The sequence below is a fragment of the Pseudomyrmex gracilis genome, unplaced genomic scaffold (genome assembly GCF_002006095.1).
Source record: "Pseudomyrmex gracilis isolate BER0280 unplaced genomic scaffold, ASM200609v1 scaffold_239, whole genome shotgun sequence".
NCBI lineage: Eukaryota > Metazoa > Arthropoda > Insecta > Hymenoptera > Formicidae > Pseudomyrmex > Pseudomyrmex gracilis.
In genome coordinates this window covers 170,484-188,964 of record NW_018020823.1, presented here as the reverse complement: position 1 = coordinate 188,964, position 18,481 = coordinate 170,484, and the positions used below count along the sequence as shown (strand labels likewise).

The 18,481-nt window shown below is 40.4% G+C and overlaps 1 protein-coding gene across 2 annotated transcripts in view; it reads right to left on the bottom strand.

Moving 5' to 3' along the window:
- Window positions 1–13,115: 13,115 nt before the first annotated feature.
- Window positions 13,116–18,481, bottom strand: part of LOC109859112 (leucine-rich repeat-containing protein 24-like) — a 118,238-nt gene continuing 112,872 nt past the window's right edge. For both annotated transcript variants that reach the window (XM_020437024.1, XM_020437025.1), the window contains exons 3-4: window positions 15,707–16,921; window positions 13,116–15,622 (exon numbers count right to left, since the gene is read on the bottom strand). In XM_020437024.1, coding sequence (XP_020292613.1) covers window positions 14,335–15,622; window positions 15,707–16,695 — 2,277 coding nt within the window. In that variant the 5' untranslated portion in view covers window positions 16,696–16,921 and the 3' untranslated portion in view covers window positions 13,116–14,334. The remainder of the gene's footprint in view (window positions 15,623–15,706; window positions 16,922–18,481) is intronic.

Sequence of the window (18,481 nt, the reverse complement as noted above, 5' to 3'; positions counted from 1 at the left end):
CACGGGAATAGTTTTTTTTTTTTTTATTGCGAAAATTTATATGTAGGTGAAATCTAAAAGAGTAACATTATATATATATAATATATAGTTACGTTTAAATTTATTATTTTAACATGATTGTTCGAAGCGATCGCTTCTCGGTGCGGATACTGAATTATTTCATGTACAATTATTATCCAGCGAGAAACTGGATTTTACGCGGACAGAATCGCGGTGAGTGCGAAGAGAGTGGATCCCCACCGTTACATTTCTCATGAGTTCGGATGGAGGAAGGACGATAAATAACTGTCCGTGTCTGATCGCTCGCCGACGTGTATCACTTGTCTCGACCCGTCCCCAAACGACTTTCTTGACGTTTATACATTGGGCGTGAAAAAAGTTTCGTAATACGAATCGCTTTATGTATCGACGATTTGTACTCGTTGTCGAATCTTCACAAAGAACTCCCTCGCGAAATCTTGCAGTGAAATACTATTCAATAAAGTTCGGCAGAGAGAGAAAGAGAGAGAGAGAGAGAGAAAAGGAGAGTAATATAAAATATGACTTTTTTCTTTGTGTGTGTAATAACATTAGACGAACAAATATCTCTATAAAAATATTTATATGTATCTTATTAAAAACATTTATCGCTCCGACAATTAATATCGTATATGCGATTTTGCGTTTCAACACACTCGACAGTTATTGACTTTCACGTTCGCGACTCGTAAATAGTCAATAATGGTTTGCAAAAGCTTGCGCGAAACAATCGATCTCACTTGGAAGACAATCCCAGCGTAAAATCGTATCCCGCAATTCCCCGTACACAACTCGTCAGTTTCGCGCACTCGTATCCAAAGCGAGAGGCGAGGAGGAAACAGTTTCAAACAGTTCGTCAACTACTCATGGAGAGATCGCACGACTACTCGTCGAGTAACGATGGCTCGCGCGGAATTGCAAAAATGTTTTAGTCTCCTAGTTGGAGCGCACGCGCGTTCAGAGTTCGCGAACAGATTCTTTGATGTTGAGCTGCCACAAGAACAAACGCGGAGGATGAGAGAAAGAGAGAGAGAGAGAGAGAGAGAGAGAGAGAGAGAGGAGAGAGAGAGAGAGAGAGAGAGGAGAGAGAGAGAGAGAGAGAGAGAGAGGAGAGAGAGAGAGAGAGAGATTTTATTACTCCGAGCTCGTGCCGTTACTTGAGAAGCGTAGTAAGGCAAGAGCGATACACGCATATATTAACACATAAGCAACGAGGAATTTGCATGAGTAAGTAGAAGCGTACCTAAAGTAACGTCAAATATAACATAACTGTACATGGATATTTTAGATTACACACGTACCGTAAACACATAGAAATATCTTTTAATATATAAAATATACATAATATAATTCACGAGAATCTAAAGATATATATATATATATATATATATATATATATATATATATAAATTTATTGGTACAGTTTGTCTCGCGATTCGGAAACTGTTCGGTCGTGATAACCGTTTAATAGAGCTTCTCGCTGCGACGAACTTTATTTCAGAGAAGAACAATTCGGAAAATTTCTATCGTTGGAAATTTAACGAGCAAAATTCGTCTACTGTTACAGAATTTCTCACGAAGATGAAACGCTAGCCGGGAAGTAGGCGCAATTGTTTTCCATTCTGATAAGCGTCTGGAAGTGAATCAAATGGGAAAAGTCCGCGCGCGCGATCCTTCTCCAGAGGCTCGCCGGAGCGTTATCAGAATGATCCACTTATGATCCACTTAATGACTTATTATCCTGCCTTTCTCTCCGGAGATCGCTCTCGCCCCGGCTTCTCGTCGATCACCACGCATTCGTGTAATTATACTTGGATCGAAGTTTTGATCGAGAGCGCCAGAAGTTTGTGAGTAAAAGCTTTTGCGTTCTATTATCGCAAAATTCAAGAAGTAATGCACGAAATTTCGAAACTTCGTTGAAATGCGCGCGTGTACACGAAACGTGCGGCAAGAATCTCAATTTCTTTATGGAGAAAGATAAAATATTTTGTTTACATTTCGTACGAACTCTCGTCTTCGCCAATAGTTACAATGCATCTAACGGAAATAAAGCGCGGAATAAGGACGCGAAAAAGGATCGAATGCGAATTAGATAACTCCTCGAAAGTACGTGGCGTCCGACTGAGAAACGTAAACCGTGAAGAGAATAGTCGATATCTTGCTAGCTTTCTGTTTCTCTCTTTCTTTCTCTCTCTCTCTCTCTCTCTCTCTCTCTCTCTCTCTCTCTTTCTCTCTCTTCGCGAAGAGGGAGCAAAGCAAGGAGGATCGATAACGATATCTCCCAAAAGACTGTAGAAGGAAAAGAAGAAGCTCCGTAGAATCCGCGAAGTAAGAAACGGTTGGAAGAACAAGACAGAGAAGGAGAGAGAGAGAGAGGATTCCATCTGAAAACTTTTTTTTATGGGTTTACGTCGACTCGTAAAATTCTGCGCGAATCAACTGTGGGTTCGGTGAAATGGACGCGAGCAACACCATTACGACTGACGAAAAACGAACGAAAAAAGAGACGAAAACGACTAAGAGAGAAGATTAGATTGTTCATTCGCATTAGACACCCTTTTCAAAAAAAGCGAAATGCAGAGAAAACTAGATTAAATATTACAGACAGTCGAGAGAGAGAGAGAGAAAGAGAGAGAGAGAGAGAGAGAAGAGAGAAATGTTTGAACTACACGGAAAAAAAAAAGATTTGCTAGAATAGCAAGAAATTAGTTACTATATGGCCAGCAAAACAACATTTGTTAAGTATCAGGCTGCTCTTCAAACCCCGATGAAGTGAGCTGTAATGTTCACGAAACGTCGGTATAAAAATGACACTAACGCGGTTCAAACCCGAAAAAACATCTTTGTATGTTAACACTACACACCCCGCGAAAGCATCAAATATCAAACATTTGTTGAGTTTAGTAAAATTTTTGATTTGCCAACAAAAACATTTTGTTGATGAAACAAACAATTTCGTAGGGTCAACCATTTTTCTTGCCGACCGTATATAATGGCAAAACTTTTTTTTTCCGCGTATGTATAACTCGAAATCGAAAAAACGCGCACCCTCGTGTCATTAAATCCAATAAATGCCGAGGAATCGGCTTGATCTCACAAGACGACGGGCGACAGTTCCGTAGTAGTAAACGATCGGGTATGCGAGCCCGGGTGTAATTTTCACGTGAGCACATACTCGCTCGGGTTAAGTGGCGCATTCAGCGCGAAAACTTGCTTCGCTGCGTCAGAAAAATCTTCCGCCGAGCGAAGCTAAAGCTAAGAGCGCGGCGCACGTAATTGAGTCCCACGAGGAACTTCGTTCCCGGAGTTGCATAAGGGCGAAAGTACCTTCACGTGCAATATATACCCGCGTTCTAATTTCTCCGCTCGCGACATTACCTGAAATCAGGCGGTGGCATTTACGTCGAATCGGGGGCAAAAAGCAAACGAGAGGCGTCACGAAGAGAAACGGCGGCTGCGGCGACGCGCGGAAGAAACTTTACATATCGCGCGCGCGTAAGGAGCACACCGTTTAATTTCCTGTTTATAATTCGCGACATCGGAGATCGCTTAAAATATATATCCGCGGTGATGTCGAAGTGAATCCACTTTTCGGAGAAAACTGGAGCACATTTCATTTCTGAGAGAGAGAGAGAGAGAGAGGCGGCTCTCTCATCGAGCCGCGGTGTGTGCGCTGTTTATCGCTTTTCTGTTTTCCGCATAATCGCATCATCTAATGATTCTAATCGTTTCCTGATTATCGCGCGTTTTGCATTGCAAATTTCAGGCAATAGTTACCGCGTAATCACCAAGATTATACACAATTTGCACAAAATTTCAAATGTCCTCTTGACTATTTTGCGAATATTCAGATTGTGATATAGAGCGTTCACTTTGTTATCGAAATTCATACTCGGCATATTAACAAGATAGAGAACTATATGCTTCTAAAACGCAATAATAACGGAAATGACAATAACAGCGCCGTGAGTGCGAAGTTTCGAACGCGCGCAATTCGCTATTTGTTCGATCGTTTCGAAATTCGTTCGAAACTCGCTTTTCGCGACGCATCCGGTGATCGTTGGAGCGATTCGGGACGGGGGCTCGGAACGATTCGATTCGACGTCAAACGAGCGTCGATACAAGATTTCCGTCCTGAAGTTTTACGGCTCTCGAACCCTTTTGCTACGAGCTATTTAACCTTTCAACCTCTTCACGGACGTTAAACCTCTGCTAACCGACTTCTGGCGTGTCGACCGACCGGAAGCAAACCGGGCGTTTCTATCACGAGCAATCGTAATAGAATCGTTCGACATTTTCACCGAAGAAGAAAAGACGAAGAAACGATTATTGAACCGGTAAAATTTCTAATCGGTTCATTTCTCTTTTTTATTCTTATTAAGCGTAATATCAAGAAATGGCGTATATATATATATAATTTTCCCTAGCTTTCTTATCTCTATTTGCACGTTGAACATTTTATCGCACATCTTCGATCTCATTATTCTTTTAATCACAAAGTCACATAGAGATATTTAATAATCTCTCTTTTCGTAAAAACTTTTTATATTAATTTTGCTAACTGTTTTTCAATTCGCGCGATATTTTTCGTCTCGCGACGGGGAAAAAATAACGCGCTTCAAAACATTCATATGGCGACGGTGATGAAAATTGAAAAGATCCATTAGAACCCGAGAAAGGATTGTCAAATAAACAACTGCTATATATGCCAGTCTGCTTTTATCGTAGAGCGTTTGATTACCGCACTTGATCTTTGTGTGCTTATGTGTTTTGCTTTCACGGAACGGGTTGGCTATTATATAAAACACTGTGGATATTTACAATTTCCGCAGTCTCGGTGCGCGATCGGACGCGGCGCGTTTTAAAAGTTCCGGGCGTATAAGCGCCCGAGTGCCCACTTGGTTTTCGACTGCTCGATACAACGGGATTCAAACTCTCTCCCCTAACCCTCCCCACCTCCCGCGGGGATTTAATATCCGTAAAGAGAGATAGGGAGGTTAAATAGCTCGTGGCCGTCGTAAAACTCGGTCGGCGTTTCCGCGTCGCCGAGAAATTATTACGGAAAATTTCCAGTCGTCGAGCACGTGGCCAAAAATTCTCCTCACGAGTCGCCATTTTGTTCCTAAATCCCAGCGTGTTTTTTTTTTTTTTTTTTTTTTGCGTAGAATGTTATTTATTAAGACGCCGTATTTCTCTGTTTTCTCAGATCTGGCTAAATTTCATTCCAAATTGGATCGAAGACGAGGAATTGGAGAATGAAAAAACAAAGTTTACAATAATCCTGAAGGACTATATATACACATATGTATCACAATTACGCGAGGATTTCGTTACGTGTAGATGTTTATATACAAATTAGTGAATTTGTTTGACGATCAATCAACGCGTCTATCTAATAACAAACTTGACGAATTGTGCGAAGAGAGTGCGCGGCCGGACGATCAGTAAGCGAGAAGTCATGCGTGCATCTGCATGAATTTGTAATTTTATGTTAACGCGAAGCGATTAATGCAATTTACTGAAGCTCGCACGGTTATTACAATTCCGTTTGTTTACAAATTTGCATGTTACCTTTATCACGTATATGCGAGAATATAATTTGTACAATGTAACGAGCGAATATATGGGAGAATTGCGCATCGCGCACAACACACACACACACAAACCGTTGATTCATTATAAGCAAAAATGAATTTTTTTTAAGCCACTGAATCGTTAATTGTTTTCAGAACACTTGTAGTAATTTCTAAATGCACGAGCGAATGTCATTATTTAAAATGCCTGTTATTCATACTTTTACAATGAATTATTTAAAACTAGGTTGAGCGTGAGTCCCGCACAGCGTTTGTTAAATTATTACTTCTTTTAGCGGCTCTTCTCTATCATTTTTTTTTTTTTTTTTTTTAATATAGCTGAGTCCGGCCAATCCCCGAAGGAGATTCTTAAGCATCGCGGAAACTCTCGGCGGTTTTCCCTCCATCGATCCAATTATCTTGCAAGAGCGGTCGTACTTTTTTTTCTCTCGTGAGATTCGTCCCTTCGTCATTTGTCAGAATATTAACGTGGCCCACTTGAGCGATTCTCGCCGGGGTTGAATCTCGCAAGTAGAAAACTAAAGTCTCGGGAAAAGTTTCTTTAAATACGCGCGAGTTTCTCAGGAGATCCGGAATCGGAGAGGGGGGCGGAATGTAACCGGCCAAAAATTGTCCAATTATTTTTACGGTGCGCGGAGAAGCATCTTACGTCGCGGATGCGCGAAGTGAGACGAACTCAGCCTGCCGTGAAGAGCGCCGAAGTGAAAGATTATCGACTGTGTGCAAGTTGCGCGACATTTCTCTTCGAGCCACTCTTGTCGTCGTTACGCAGCCGTGAATTTTTATTTCCAAGTAAAAAGCAAGTAAAAACCTTTACCAACAGCGGTGAAATGACAAGAGGATACATATGTCTAAACATATACAATTCGCCATCTCTTTGCACGTACCTATAAAACTTGCAAGGTGTCCCGAATAAAACAGAAAAAAAAAAAAAGAAAAAAAAACGATATCTCGCGCGAATCTAATTAAACAACACTTCCGTTGAATAAATAATAATTGACGCTGCAAAATTTTGCTCTGTAATTTTTTCTGAGACAAAAATACACCGGAGCTGAAAGAACATTGATCATAAAGAATATCGCGACATTTTTCTTGCGGACGGAATCGCGCAATAGTTGTGTGTAAATTTCATTTCCACGTCGTGAATTTTATATATATATTCCCCCCTCGCTCTGAACTTTATTTCTATTATAAAATTTATTTTCACGATTCTCGTAGAAATATTTTCTTGGAATTGTGAAATAACGCGTGAGACCGCGCGTATGACACACACACACATACGTACGCAAACAAAACATACGTACACGCACGTGACAAAATGTTTATGCTGAGAAAATATTTTTCACATTTTGCATAATAAATATTTTCACGCGCGAAAACTTTCATATGAAAAGTGTGAGAAAAAGAGAGTTGCCGGTGGTTATAATGGATTATATATATTCGCTATATAAAATATTTCGCGATGAGATGTAGTCTCAATCAACTATGATCAAACTTTCAATCGCATTAGTGCTAAAGCATATACGGTGGTATTGCGCATAACGCTAATATTATACGATAACGTCTCTTTCAATACACATTAAATATGATAGCGTATTCAGCGCGCCAGCCGTTCATAATTAAAACTCTCTAGCCGCGACATTAATAAAACGCTGGATTTATTCCGAGAGAGAGAATTTACGGCGAGGAAAGGGTCCGTGTCATCGATTACCGTCTCGTCGTCGGAGCGGACAAATAATTGCGCCGTGTGTAATGCAAGACGCGCACGCGTTCCTCCTGTGAGTTTCAGTAATTTCTCATTGTTCCACGTTTTTCAAAGTAAATTCTCTCGTCTCTTCGCGTTTCTATCTATTTTGATGCTATCGGTTCGTTCATATTAGACTTACCTGATACATGTGTAGAAAAAGAAAGAAGAAAACTTTCTCTCTCTCTCTCTCTCTATCTACTTATCTTTCTTCTCTTAAGTTTTCTCGACAATCTTCTCGGTGCAGATGTCTGATATACGTACAAGTTACTTTGTAGTTTATGTTTGTAATATCCACGGATGAAGCTTCTTGGCGTCCAACCAAGAAAAGTCTCCGATGCTTCTAAACGATGCAATGGGTTAGACGGAAATCATGAAATCATGGTAGAAGTGAAAAACTGAACCACAGCGAGAAGAGAGATCCTTTCGAATTACGCTCGTGTTTTCGAGTCGCATCTATTTCTTTCCTAAGTGCTTTTATCCTGTCGCGCTTCTTTACAAGCGATTTAACTCGTAAGCATACGATTTGCGAGCCGCGACGCTGTCCTTTCGCGAATAGTCGGAGAGACATTTGTCGACAACAATTGTGTGTTTCGCGATTTGACCGACTATTGATCGGACGACTACGTAAAAAAATTATTCCAGTATGAAAAAAAAAAAAATAAATAAAACTACAAGATTAATTATATACATTATTTGAAACTTTGAAAAATATGATTTTATGTCACACGTACACAGAAATTGAAAAAACCAATAAACTTTAGAAATAAAAAAAAAAAAAAACAAGCGGACTCTCTTAGCAGAGACTATAATCAATTCAACATCGTGATGATCTTTAATCTGTTAAGATATGTACTCTCTTATAAAGAATGAGATATCGCAGTGTCACATTATCATGAAACTTGTCGGCTAACCGTCGGGATTATTCATAAGGAGACGTGCTCACATAATCTATCCCTGAAGACTGGAGAGAGCCGGGAAAACAGGAAGAGGGATTCTGCGGTGCGTGGCGGAGCGCGCACGCAAAAAAAAAAAATAATAATAACAATAATAATGCACAAACCGCGCTTTAATACAAAAGCTATCTTTATTCCTTTAATCTCATATCAGTCGTGAAAAATCCTTCGCTACATCCAAAGTACGTACGACATGTGCAGAATCGAATACATTACGTTATACACGGTAATACAAATCGTATTGCTCAATCGTTCGGAACATCGTGTGTACCTGGAAACAGTATACATGTGTCGATGTATGTATGTACGTATGTAAGTGAGCACGAACGAGTGTTCGTCGTGTGTGTGTGTGTATGTGTGCGCGCGCGCGCGCGCCTGTCTGTATATTCAAGATTGTGTCTGCGAGCGTCGGAGAGCCGTAACTCTCCACGGGAGTTTTACGGGTTCGAGAAAAGGAAGGTGGTTTATGTGGGAGAGGAGAGGCAAAATGGAGAGGATGGGTGGTTTCGAAGGAGATCGATTCGAGTGTGGCTTCGGTCCTCATTTTCCCGTGTATACTTAATATTATCCGCTCTCTCTCTCTCTCTTCTCCCTTCCCCCCTCCTCCTCCCTCCTTTCTCCGTCGCCTTTGCTTCCTGTCATAAACACACTTTTCATTTTAATCAAACCTGAGAATTCATGAACTTCTCGCGCGTACACTTACCAGCGAGGAGAATATTCTATTTTAAGACGTTCTTACATATAAAAGAACAAGTGAATAAAGAGATCGACTGAGGGGGAGTTTATGCGTCGCTCTATATGCACATTCATTCCGTGCAGCGCGCGCTCTTGTGACTTTTACATTTCTGTAAACGTTTCCTGGAATTCGCATGAAGTTTAAAACGCGAAGTACAAATATGTAAATGTAACAACAATTAACAAAACGAAACAATTCGCGATATTTCCCGAAGGAACATTTCCATTTAACCGAGAAATTCTGCTGCTGTCACTATCTTCAACTTCTGATGTGCATATTGGGTACGGGGGATGGGAGAGTTACCCGGGAGTTTCGTCGGGCAGCTGATTAATGCATCGATGTGTGATTACATTTACTGGAAAGCATCGTAGCAGCGCGTTTTGAATGCGAGGGAAGTTAATAGGGCGGCCCCCTTTCCTCGCGAGATTTTCCCCGGCGCGTGAATGTTTCACTGAGCGAGTTTGGGTGAGAGGAAAGCCGATTAATATTCACGACCGATCTCGGGACGCTAAGTCTTTATGCGATGAAATTCTGCGCGTGTGATTTCCTTGCGAAATTTAATTCGACCGATTTATCAGAGCGGAATTTTGTTTCTGAGAGTGTTCTTCCATCTGCACCGAAAATATTGAAAGTCGTTGAGACAGTTGAAACAATTGGAAATTCTACGAGACGATAACACCCCCCGGTTCGTATAATTTCCTTATGAAATACATTTTCGAAAAAATCTATATCTCACATCTTCGGCAGATTCTCGGAAAAATTTGAAAAAGCTTTCTGGCGCGTTTTTGCAAAAAAAAAAAAAAAAAACGGAAATCGTTACCGAAACAGATTCACGGCTTGACGTTTATAATTAGTGCGCAACGAAAAGGAATAAATAAAAAGTAAAAAGAAATCGATATATAGAGGAATACGTTTATCTCGGACGAGATGCAAACGAGCGAATGCCCTGCGAGCATGATTGTTAAACTCTATCACTGTTTTTCTTGAATCCACGTTTAACTCCGTTTGATTTCTCAATTTGGCGAAAATAAATATATATACGAAGAATGCGACAGATTGCGATGATAAATTTTTATTCGCAATAAAAAAAACGGCGCGTGTTGGAGTGGAAAAAAAAAAAAAAAAAAAAATGAAAACTTCTAGTTTTTAGATTTTTTTCCACAAGAGAATTGTTTTGAATATTTGGCGTTTTTATTTTTCTTTTGTTAGATTTTAATCGATACGAATGAATATGCATGGCAATGTATCTAGAAAGATCTATAAAAACTTTTTCATCAATAAACAATATAGTTTCTGAAACAGTGTTGTTTTTAAAAACTTCAATATATAAATTTACATCTTTCTGATTTTTAAATTACTTTAAACAAACTATAATTATACTTTAAAAATTCTCTCTTCTCCAAGAAATATATTACCTCGAGAAATTTTACGACGTTATTTATTCAAATCACAAATGTCTTTTTTTTTGAAAAAAGAATTTTAAAAAAAGTGTATGTATAGCGTACAGTGTATGCTTGTTAATAATATAATTTTCACAATTCTTCATACGCGAAACAAAATGTTTAAATATCTGCTCGATATGTTTTGCTTTTCTTTTTCAAATGTTTTTCTAGCTCGAGATAAATGTGTGCGTAAAACCAAACAAAATTTGCGCAAGGTGCAAAATATAAGAGGAATATTTTCAAACCGAAACTAGAGAGAACGATGAAGGCCGTAACAGTTTTCGTCAAGCCCAAATTTGATTTTAACGGTCAGCGTGTAGCATGGCTACCACATTTTCGCCGCACTTTTCTCAAAAACACGGCCTAATGGTCTGCCTATTCACGACAAATTAATTGAAATTCGCAAAATTGACCACGCGCGTCAAAGTTATTCTCGTTAGCAAGCTCGTTTAAAAAGTTCTAATTAAATAAAATGGCAAATGCGAAACTCTGTTTGCAAAATTTCGTCACTGCGTAGAATTTTGTTCGCTTCTTGCACAAATCGATTTACAACATTTCAAAACTAGTATGGCAATTCTGAAAATTTAATCGCACACAAATATATTTTTTGATAATAATAATGATGATGATGAGTGTTGGTATTATAATTATTTTAATGAAATTTTATTAAATATTTTGTCCTGGTTTTACGTAAAATACTGTTACATTATTTGAAACAATAAATTGTTACAATAATGTTTATTGTTACAAACAATAAACTTGTTACATTATTTGAAACAACAAATTTTTACTTTCAATAAGCCAAAAAAAACGCCTAATATTTGTTTATAAAATTGTTGTACTCAAAGAACTATCACAATTTTAAATAAAAGTTTCAATTTTCTGATATTATTTTTCTGATATATCAGAAGTTTCTTTTTTATAATTTAAAACGTACCGTCGATTTGTGTTCACACTTTCTTGAAATGTAAATACATCATCTGTTCCGGAACAAAATGAAATATTGTTATACACAGAAGTCAAAGGAAAAGACGAATTTCGAGTTATTTCGACGGTTAAAGTTTAAAGGACACAGGCGGAGATTCTATATCCTCGCGAGTCGCCAGACTGGAAAGCAAACACTGTTCATCCGTGAATTGCGTCGTGATTACGGCGGGAAGGAAACCAGTTTCCTCGTTGCCGAGCACTTCTGACAATGAAAGGAATCCCCAGGACTCGACACTTTCTAGAAACACATTCTTCCCAGTGCCACTTTGCACTTATGATAATTCATCATAAGCGCATCAACAATTTATCAATTTTGCAAACTTTGTTACGCAAAAATAGTCAACATATATCTTAGGTTTTTTTGTTCTTTTTTTTGAACAAAAACAAAGTGTCTCATTCAATTTCCATTTTTATCGTATACATCAGTCGATTATTTTAGGAGGGCGAAGCCAGCTCGAATCGTAATCTCGAAGACACCTTTAAAAAATAACTACTTTCACCGGTTCTTGTTTCTTAATGTTTACTCACGCCCCATATATAGTATGTATATATATATCTATCTGTGTTGTATATATATATATATTTATATATACGCATATGTATATATAGATATACAAAGTGTTCCAGTAAAAACGTACTATTCCTAGAAAAGCTCAATTTGCAAAATTATTTTCGCACAATAGAAAACTCAATGAGAGAAAATAACATAATAAATATAAAAACACAATTTGTAAAAGTAAAAATTCAAATTTTTTATAAATTTAAAGAATATATATATACAATTCTCAACTTTTTAAATCATAATATACTTTGAATTTGTTAATTTTAGAGCCAAGTGGTAAATGAAAGAGGTATTGTCTTATTAAAATTTATTTACAAAATGAATAATTTTGTTTTTTAAGTTTCTATGGTCTTGGTATACATTGTTTTCGAAACACTTTGTATGTCAACTGTACTTCAACGATCTCTGTACATCAGGTCGAGCGCCACTGATGGCCTCCTAATCTCTCGCACAGTTCACCAGTCTTAAACACCAAGTTAACATTATTATCACTACAGCAGAACCGCTATAACTGCGTTTCCGCTTGAAACGCCGAAGGTCGAGAGTTCTCGATCAAAATCACCGTTTTGTTCTGTAAATCTAAAAACAAAGTGCTGTCGGAGGGTGCGAGGATGGTTTGAGCAGATTTTCCGAGCACCTCGTGTACAGAGGTGTAATGTTCTTTTCAACTTTAAACAATAGCGAAGCTCGAAGAGCTGTCACAGATGACCAAAACTGTATAAAAATCACTTCAATTCGTACACAATCACAAAGAACACACAATAATAAAAATTTTATATTTTTTTCAATATAATAATAAGATTTTCAAAACTCTGTAAAATATTTTTTTGTAAAACTTGTGTTACATAGATGACGCAGTAAAATGTAAATCATAATGTAAAATATTCTCTCAAATATCCGTAATATTTGTAAGTGAAACGGACACTTTTATTATTATTATTATTATTTTATTATTATTATTATTATTAATATTAATATTATTATTATTATTATTATTATTATTTTATTATTATTATTATTATTAATATTAATATTAATATTATTATTATTATTATTATTATTATCGTTATACCTTATTGAGTTTGCTCCTCCAGCAATCACCAATTTATCGTAACTGTTAAAATTTTCCTTGATCGACATGAACAATTAATTTTAATTAATTTCACATTTTCTAAGCAAATCTTTTGGGTGGAGGAGAGAGAAGGTGGGACCAGAGCCATTTTGAGCACCAGTCACGTCCTTGCTCGCGACACTGAAAGCGCGGGATCTCGGAGACGCGTTTCACCCGATCGAGTCCGCCAAACATTTATCTATCACTTTAAGGATCAGTCACGCCATCTTGGTTCCTTTTCAGCGCGAATCGAAACGTTTCTCCTTGGAGCGCGTCCAACGGTCGTCGTCGTATTTCACAAGTGCGCGACACGCCGTTTAAATAAATCCGGTCGCCATTTTGGTGTCCGAAAAAGCATTCACCGCATATAAAAGCGATCCGCGTAAATTTTTTGAAGTCGATTTCCCTCAGATGCGCGAACGCGAGAGAATCGCTGCGTAGTCCTAGGCGAACATCTGTCTTGTCCTCCCTAACTCTGATGAGAACTGTGCACCGCAACGACGTTCGAGACATGCCTTCTGATTAATCTATTACGTCTCCACCACCAGGACGAGTCCTTTGTTCGCACCCGTCTCGGGTGGCCCTGTTCCGCCAATCACATCCTGGACCCTGTTATCCTCCGTGAATTAATCTGGTAGAGTGACGAGGACAGATTTCCTCCTTGATGTCGGTAATTCGGGTTGTTCGTAGCTTCGTTAAGGTCTTCATGCCTGATGTCTGATGCGCGCGAGAAGAGATTGTAAAAGTGATTCGAAACTTGGAATGTAAATATACATAAATAGACAATGTTTTGTGCTGAATCAATAAATGTTAACAAACAAAAACATGTTTTCTTTCTATAACGATTATTTTGTTACAAGTGATACATAACAAATTTGTGCACAAAGTTTTTTCAACCTATTTTATATTTTTTCTCCGAAACGATCAAAATATTTGTGCGACACTTATTCTCAAACTTCATCTTTTCTATATATTCGCTTTTGTTTAAGAAACTAAGCAGTAAAAGTTATTACATTAGATTATTTATAGAGAGAAAGTTTTTGGTCCTGGATAAAACTTCAAAGTAGGTTTACAAAACGTAAAAATCAAATTACGTGAGAAAAAAAGACAAAAAAGTCAGTTTATAAAGTCATATTTCACACTTTTTTTGCAACAGATTTCTCTTCACCGGCATTAGCGATTCTTCACACATCCATAGCGTCTCCCACGTAGCCCTCATCAGGACTCTCCGGATGATTCGGTGGTTGAAGCTCTTCCGCTCTCGCGGCGGCCGCAGCTGCGGCTTCTCGAGCGGTTTTACCGAGAAGAGACCTCGGTGATAAGGGAGTCGTCTCGCCTCTATAAGCCGCCGGAGGTGACGGTATGAATGGTACTTCCGGGAATATGGCAACTGGCGAGACTGGCGATTGAATAGGCAACTGCTGCTGAATTGGCTGCTCGACCGGCTGAATCGGCGGCGATGACATCCTTTGCTGGGACTGTTGTTGAAGCTGCTGATGTTGTGGAAGTTGCTGAAGCTGCGAATGCTGATGTACCGGATAGGGATAGCCTTCGACAGTGTACCTAGCATCGGTTCGCGACAAAACGGGATCGTAACCCGGTGATCTCGCGAGGAACTCAGCCTCACGCGAGTATCTGGCTGCGGGCGCCGCTGCCGAGCCGGGCTCCGCCATACGCTGTCGAAGTCTCGGCAGAGTGCTGGCGGTGAAAGAGATTTTGGGCAAGCCGAAATTCAACGGATAGCCATCCTGGTCCAGGTAGCTCATCTGCGGCAAAACGGGCGGTGGCCGCAGATCAGGTTGTAACGGATAACCCGAGTCATATTCCAAGATCTGCCGATCGGCACCACTGGTATGCTGATGTCGTCCGTAGAGTTGACCGTAACCCACTTCGGTGTTTTCGGGCACCTCGTTGATAAGATCCGGCTCGGTCAGGTATTTGGCGACCGGACTGGCCACCGGATACGTATTGCGGTCCAAATTATTTCTGGAGTGTTCTCGGCGCTCCAGAGTGGCCGCGCGATTAATCTCTCGCTCGGTATAAGAGACCATCTGTTGATGTTCCAGGCCGATCAGGCTGCCATTTCCCTTACGGCAAGAACTGCTGGTAGTGTCCTTCGTTATTGGTAGCACCGACTTGCTCTGCGTCACCAGCGCCTTTGAGTTGCGCTTGCGATCGCGACGCCGTTTCTTCACACAGTATATTATGCTTCCCACTAGACAAGTTAGAGCGAAAAGAGTGCCTACCAGCGCACCCGCTGCTATCGCGACTATATAACCGGAACTGGGATTGTCTACGGGTGGTTCAATTGTGGATTTTTCGCGAAAAAGCACACGGAGAGAGAGATTCGCTACCGCGGAACCCGCGTTATTCTCCGCGATACAATTGTAGATTCCTTCGTCGAGCGATTCGACCGAGTAAAGAAACAACGCACTGCTCATGTTGGTCCCGCCTCGTTGCCGATGGATGTATCTGTAACAGATCAAAGAGAATGCGGTTCGAAACAAAATACAGCTTCAAGACGAAGCTTCTGACGAGAATTTGATATTAACTTACCTTGGATATGCAGAAATACTGTTGGCCATAGAATCGTTCTCGTTCTGCAGCTCGCACGGTTCCCCGTTGAACCACCAAGAGACTTTAGCGGTCGGTATCGCGTAAACCTCACACTGCAGAGTGACATTTCCACCTTCGTAAATCTCCAAATGATTTTGAAGATCAATACGCGGTAGACAGGCCAGTTCATTGATCTTGAGACTCTTTATTTGTCGTTCTTTTAGTCTTGCTGGAGAATTACAAACAGGCTCAGATTCCTGCGGAGCTGCCGGAGCCGATTCCTTTAACCAGCTATGCAGAATCCTCAATTTACAATCGCACTGCCACGGATTATTGTGAAGAGTCAGTCCCCTGAGACTACCTCCCAACGGCAAAGTGTGATTAGGCACGTGGGTAAGTCGATTGCCGTCCAGCCGGAGCCACTCCAGCGACTGAAGACCCTCAAAAGCATTCTCCTCGATGACTTCTATTAAGCATTTGCTAATTTCCAAATTAGTCAAATGTACCAGACGGTGAAACGCATCCTTGCGTATCTCCTTAATCGGATTTCCGTTCAATATAAGTCGCATCAAACTCGGGTAGGACGCAAACGTCTCCGTGGGCACCTTTTCAATCTTGTTCTCAGACAAATCCAGCTCTACCAGCCCGACTAATCCAACAAACGCCTCGGAAGCGATCTGAATGATGTGAGACTTGCTCAGATAAAGTCGTTGGAGGTTAATTAGGCCTAGAGCGTGGAAGCACTCCGGCTGCAGGCTGACCAGGCGATTGCCAGACAGATCGAGCACCTGCGTTTCTTCTCGGGCGCCCTGTGGTAACCCTCTGAGATCGCGGTTGGCGCACTCCACCCACTCTTTCCCGCCCTTCCATTTGCACGCGCACATACTCGGGCAGCCCTCTGCCGCATTCGCTTCCCACAAAAGCAGCAGCAGTAACATTATGCCGAGGAGGGTAACCCTCCTCCGCCAGATCGGTGCGTCCGAGCACATGGCGCTCTTTCATCTGGGGGGGAAGAGGGAGGGATAAACCTATTCCTATTTCTCCGCCGTCTCTTTTTCTTTCGATTGTACTCCAGCGCGTTTCTATCGCATTTTTTGCTGATCCACCATCCGCGCACGCTGACCCTTCAGCGTAGCCGAAGGGACACTGCAGTGCTTCAATCGAATTGATGCGCAGCCGAAGACATCAGACAGCGTGATATTGACATGCGAATCTCTATAACAAACAGAGCAGATAAACCAATGAGTTGTATTATAAAATATATTAAACAATTGAAACAATTGAACTTTTTAAACAGAGAAACAAAAAATCTCTATGCTAAAGTAAAATTTTGCGAATCCTTCTGTAAACGCAAAAATATTAACTTACAAACAAAGGATTCAAGTACGAATCTTTAATGGTATCGTAATCGTGGAGCTTTTCGCGCGTTGTTTCGAGAAAGCCATTTCTATCCGTACATTTTTTATCAGTTCCGACGACAATCGATTACGGGATTTCGTTCCCAAGAGTTTCCCGAGAACGAAAGAGCTATTAAAGTCCCCAGCTGGATCAGAACTTTCCACGACTTGGAGCCCCATGGAAAAACAGCTGGCATCGCGGCGTGGAAACTGCCGAATCCTCGGCAAGGTGGTCTCCAGAGGATCCCCGTAGCGTAGGGGGTGCATCGAGTGCAGGTTGAGAGAGGATAATAAATTCCATGAAGAGGGTGTGTATCCCCGGTAGAAGGCGGCGAAAGGATGTCGTGAGGAGAAACACTCCCGATATCAGGATATCGGAATATCGAGCGCACGCTCGTGCAGCCGTGGCATGCAAACCTTTCGTTCGTTCCTTCGTGGCTTTATCCAGAAGATGCCCAGCGAAAGAGCTTTTCTTCGTTGAGGAATGCAAGAGGGAAAGAAAGGCTCGAAGGAATATTGCTGATCTTGAACGTTTCGAATCTAATATCAACTGACCTTTTCCCGCTACGACCGATGTAAGTTACAATTTTTTTTTTTTTTTTTTTGCTTCGTTTTTTAAAATGTATGACGTGCGCAGAGTGCCGTGCGAAAAAACGCAAACACGCGCCCAGGTACAATCTTAACCCTTCTTTGCATGATGATGGAAATTTTAATCATAACATTTAGTGAAGAAAAAAAGGTACTCAAAAACTGTAAACTAAATATGTGACAAAAAAAAAAAAAAAAAAAAATCATGCAAAGAAGGGTTAACACACACGAGGGTTCACTTTACGGTCTACTTTACGTGTATACGTACTTGTGTCACGAACAGAGCACAAGAATTTTCACCTATTGCAATTTGCGGTTTAATTAAAAGCTTAATTACAATCATAAGCAATGGAAATCATATCTACATCGTGCAAATTGCTTTATAATTGTAGAAGCGTTGATTTTTCGGCACTGATATTGTTTCGTATATTAATCGCAAATACCGGACTATTTTGTAAGGTTGAGATTGCGATCGTTTCATCGGGTCACGTACTTTTCAACGCGCGTGCTCGCAAATTATCGTCGAACCGCTTCTCCCTCTGTGCATACCTGATGCCGTGTAAACGCGAATTCGCATAAATGAGGATCCGGTAAAAGCAAGAATCGCGCACGGAAAAACGCAAGAAGAATACAAAAAAACGACGGCAACACGACGGCGGGAGCTTCGTTTCGTTCGTTCGTTCGCTCGTTCGTTCGTTTCTTCTGCTTTTTCGCGTTCACCCTCGGAATCGCGGAGAGCTCGTTTAGGTCGGCAACGTTTTCATCGGGGATACGAATTGTCGTGCCTCGA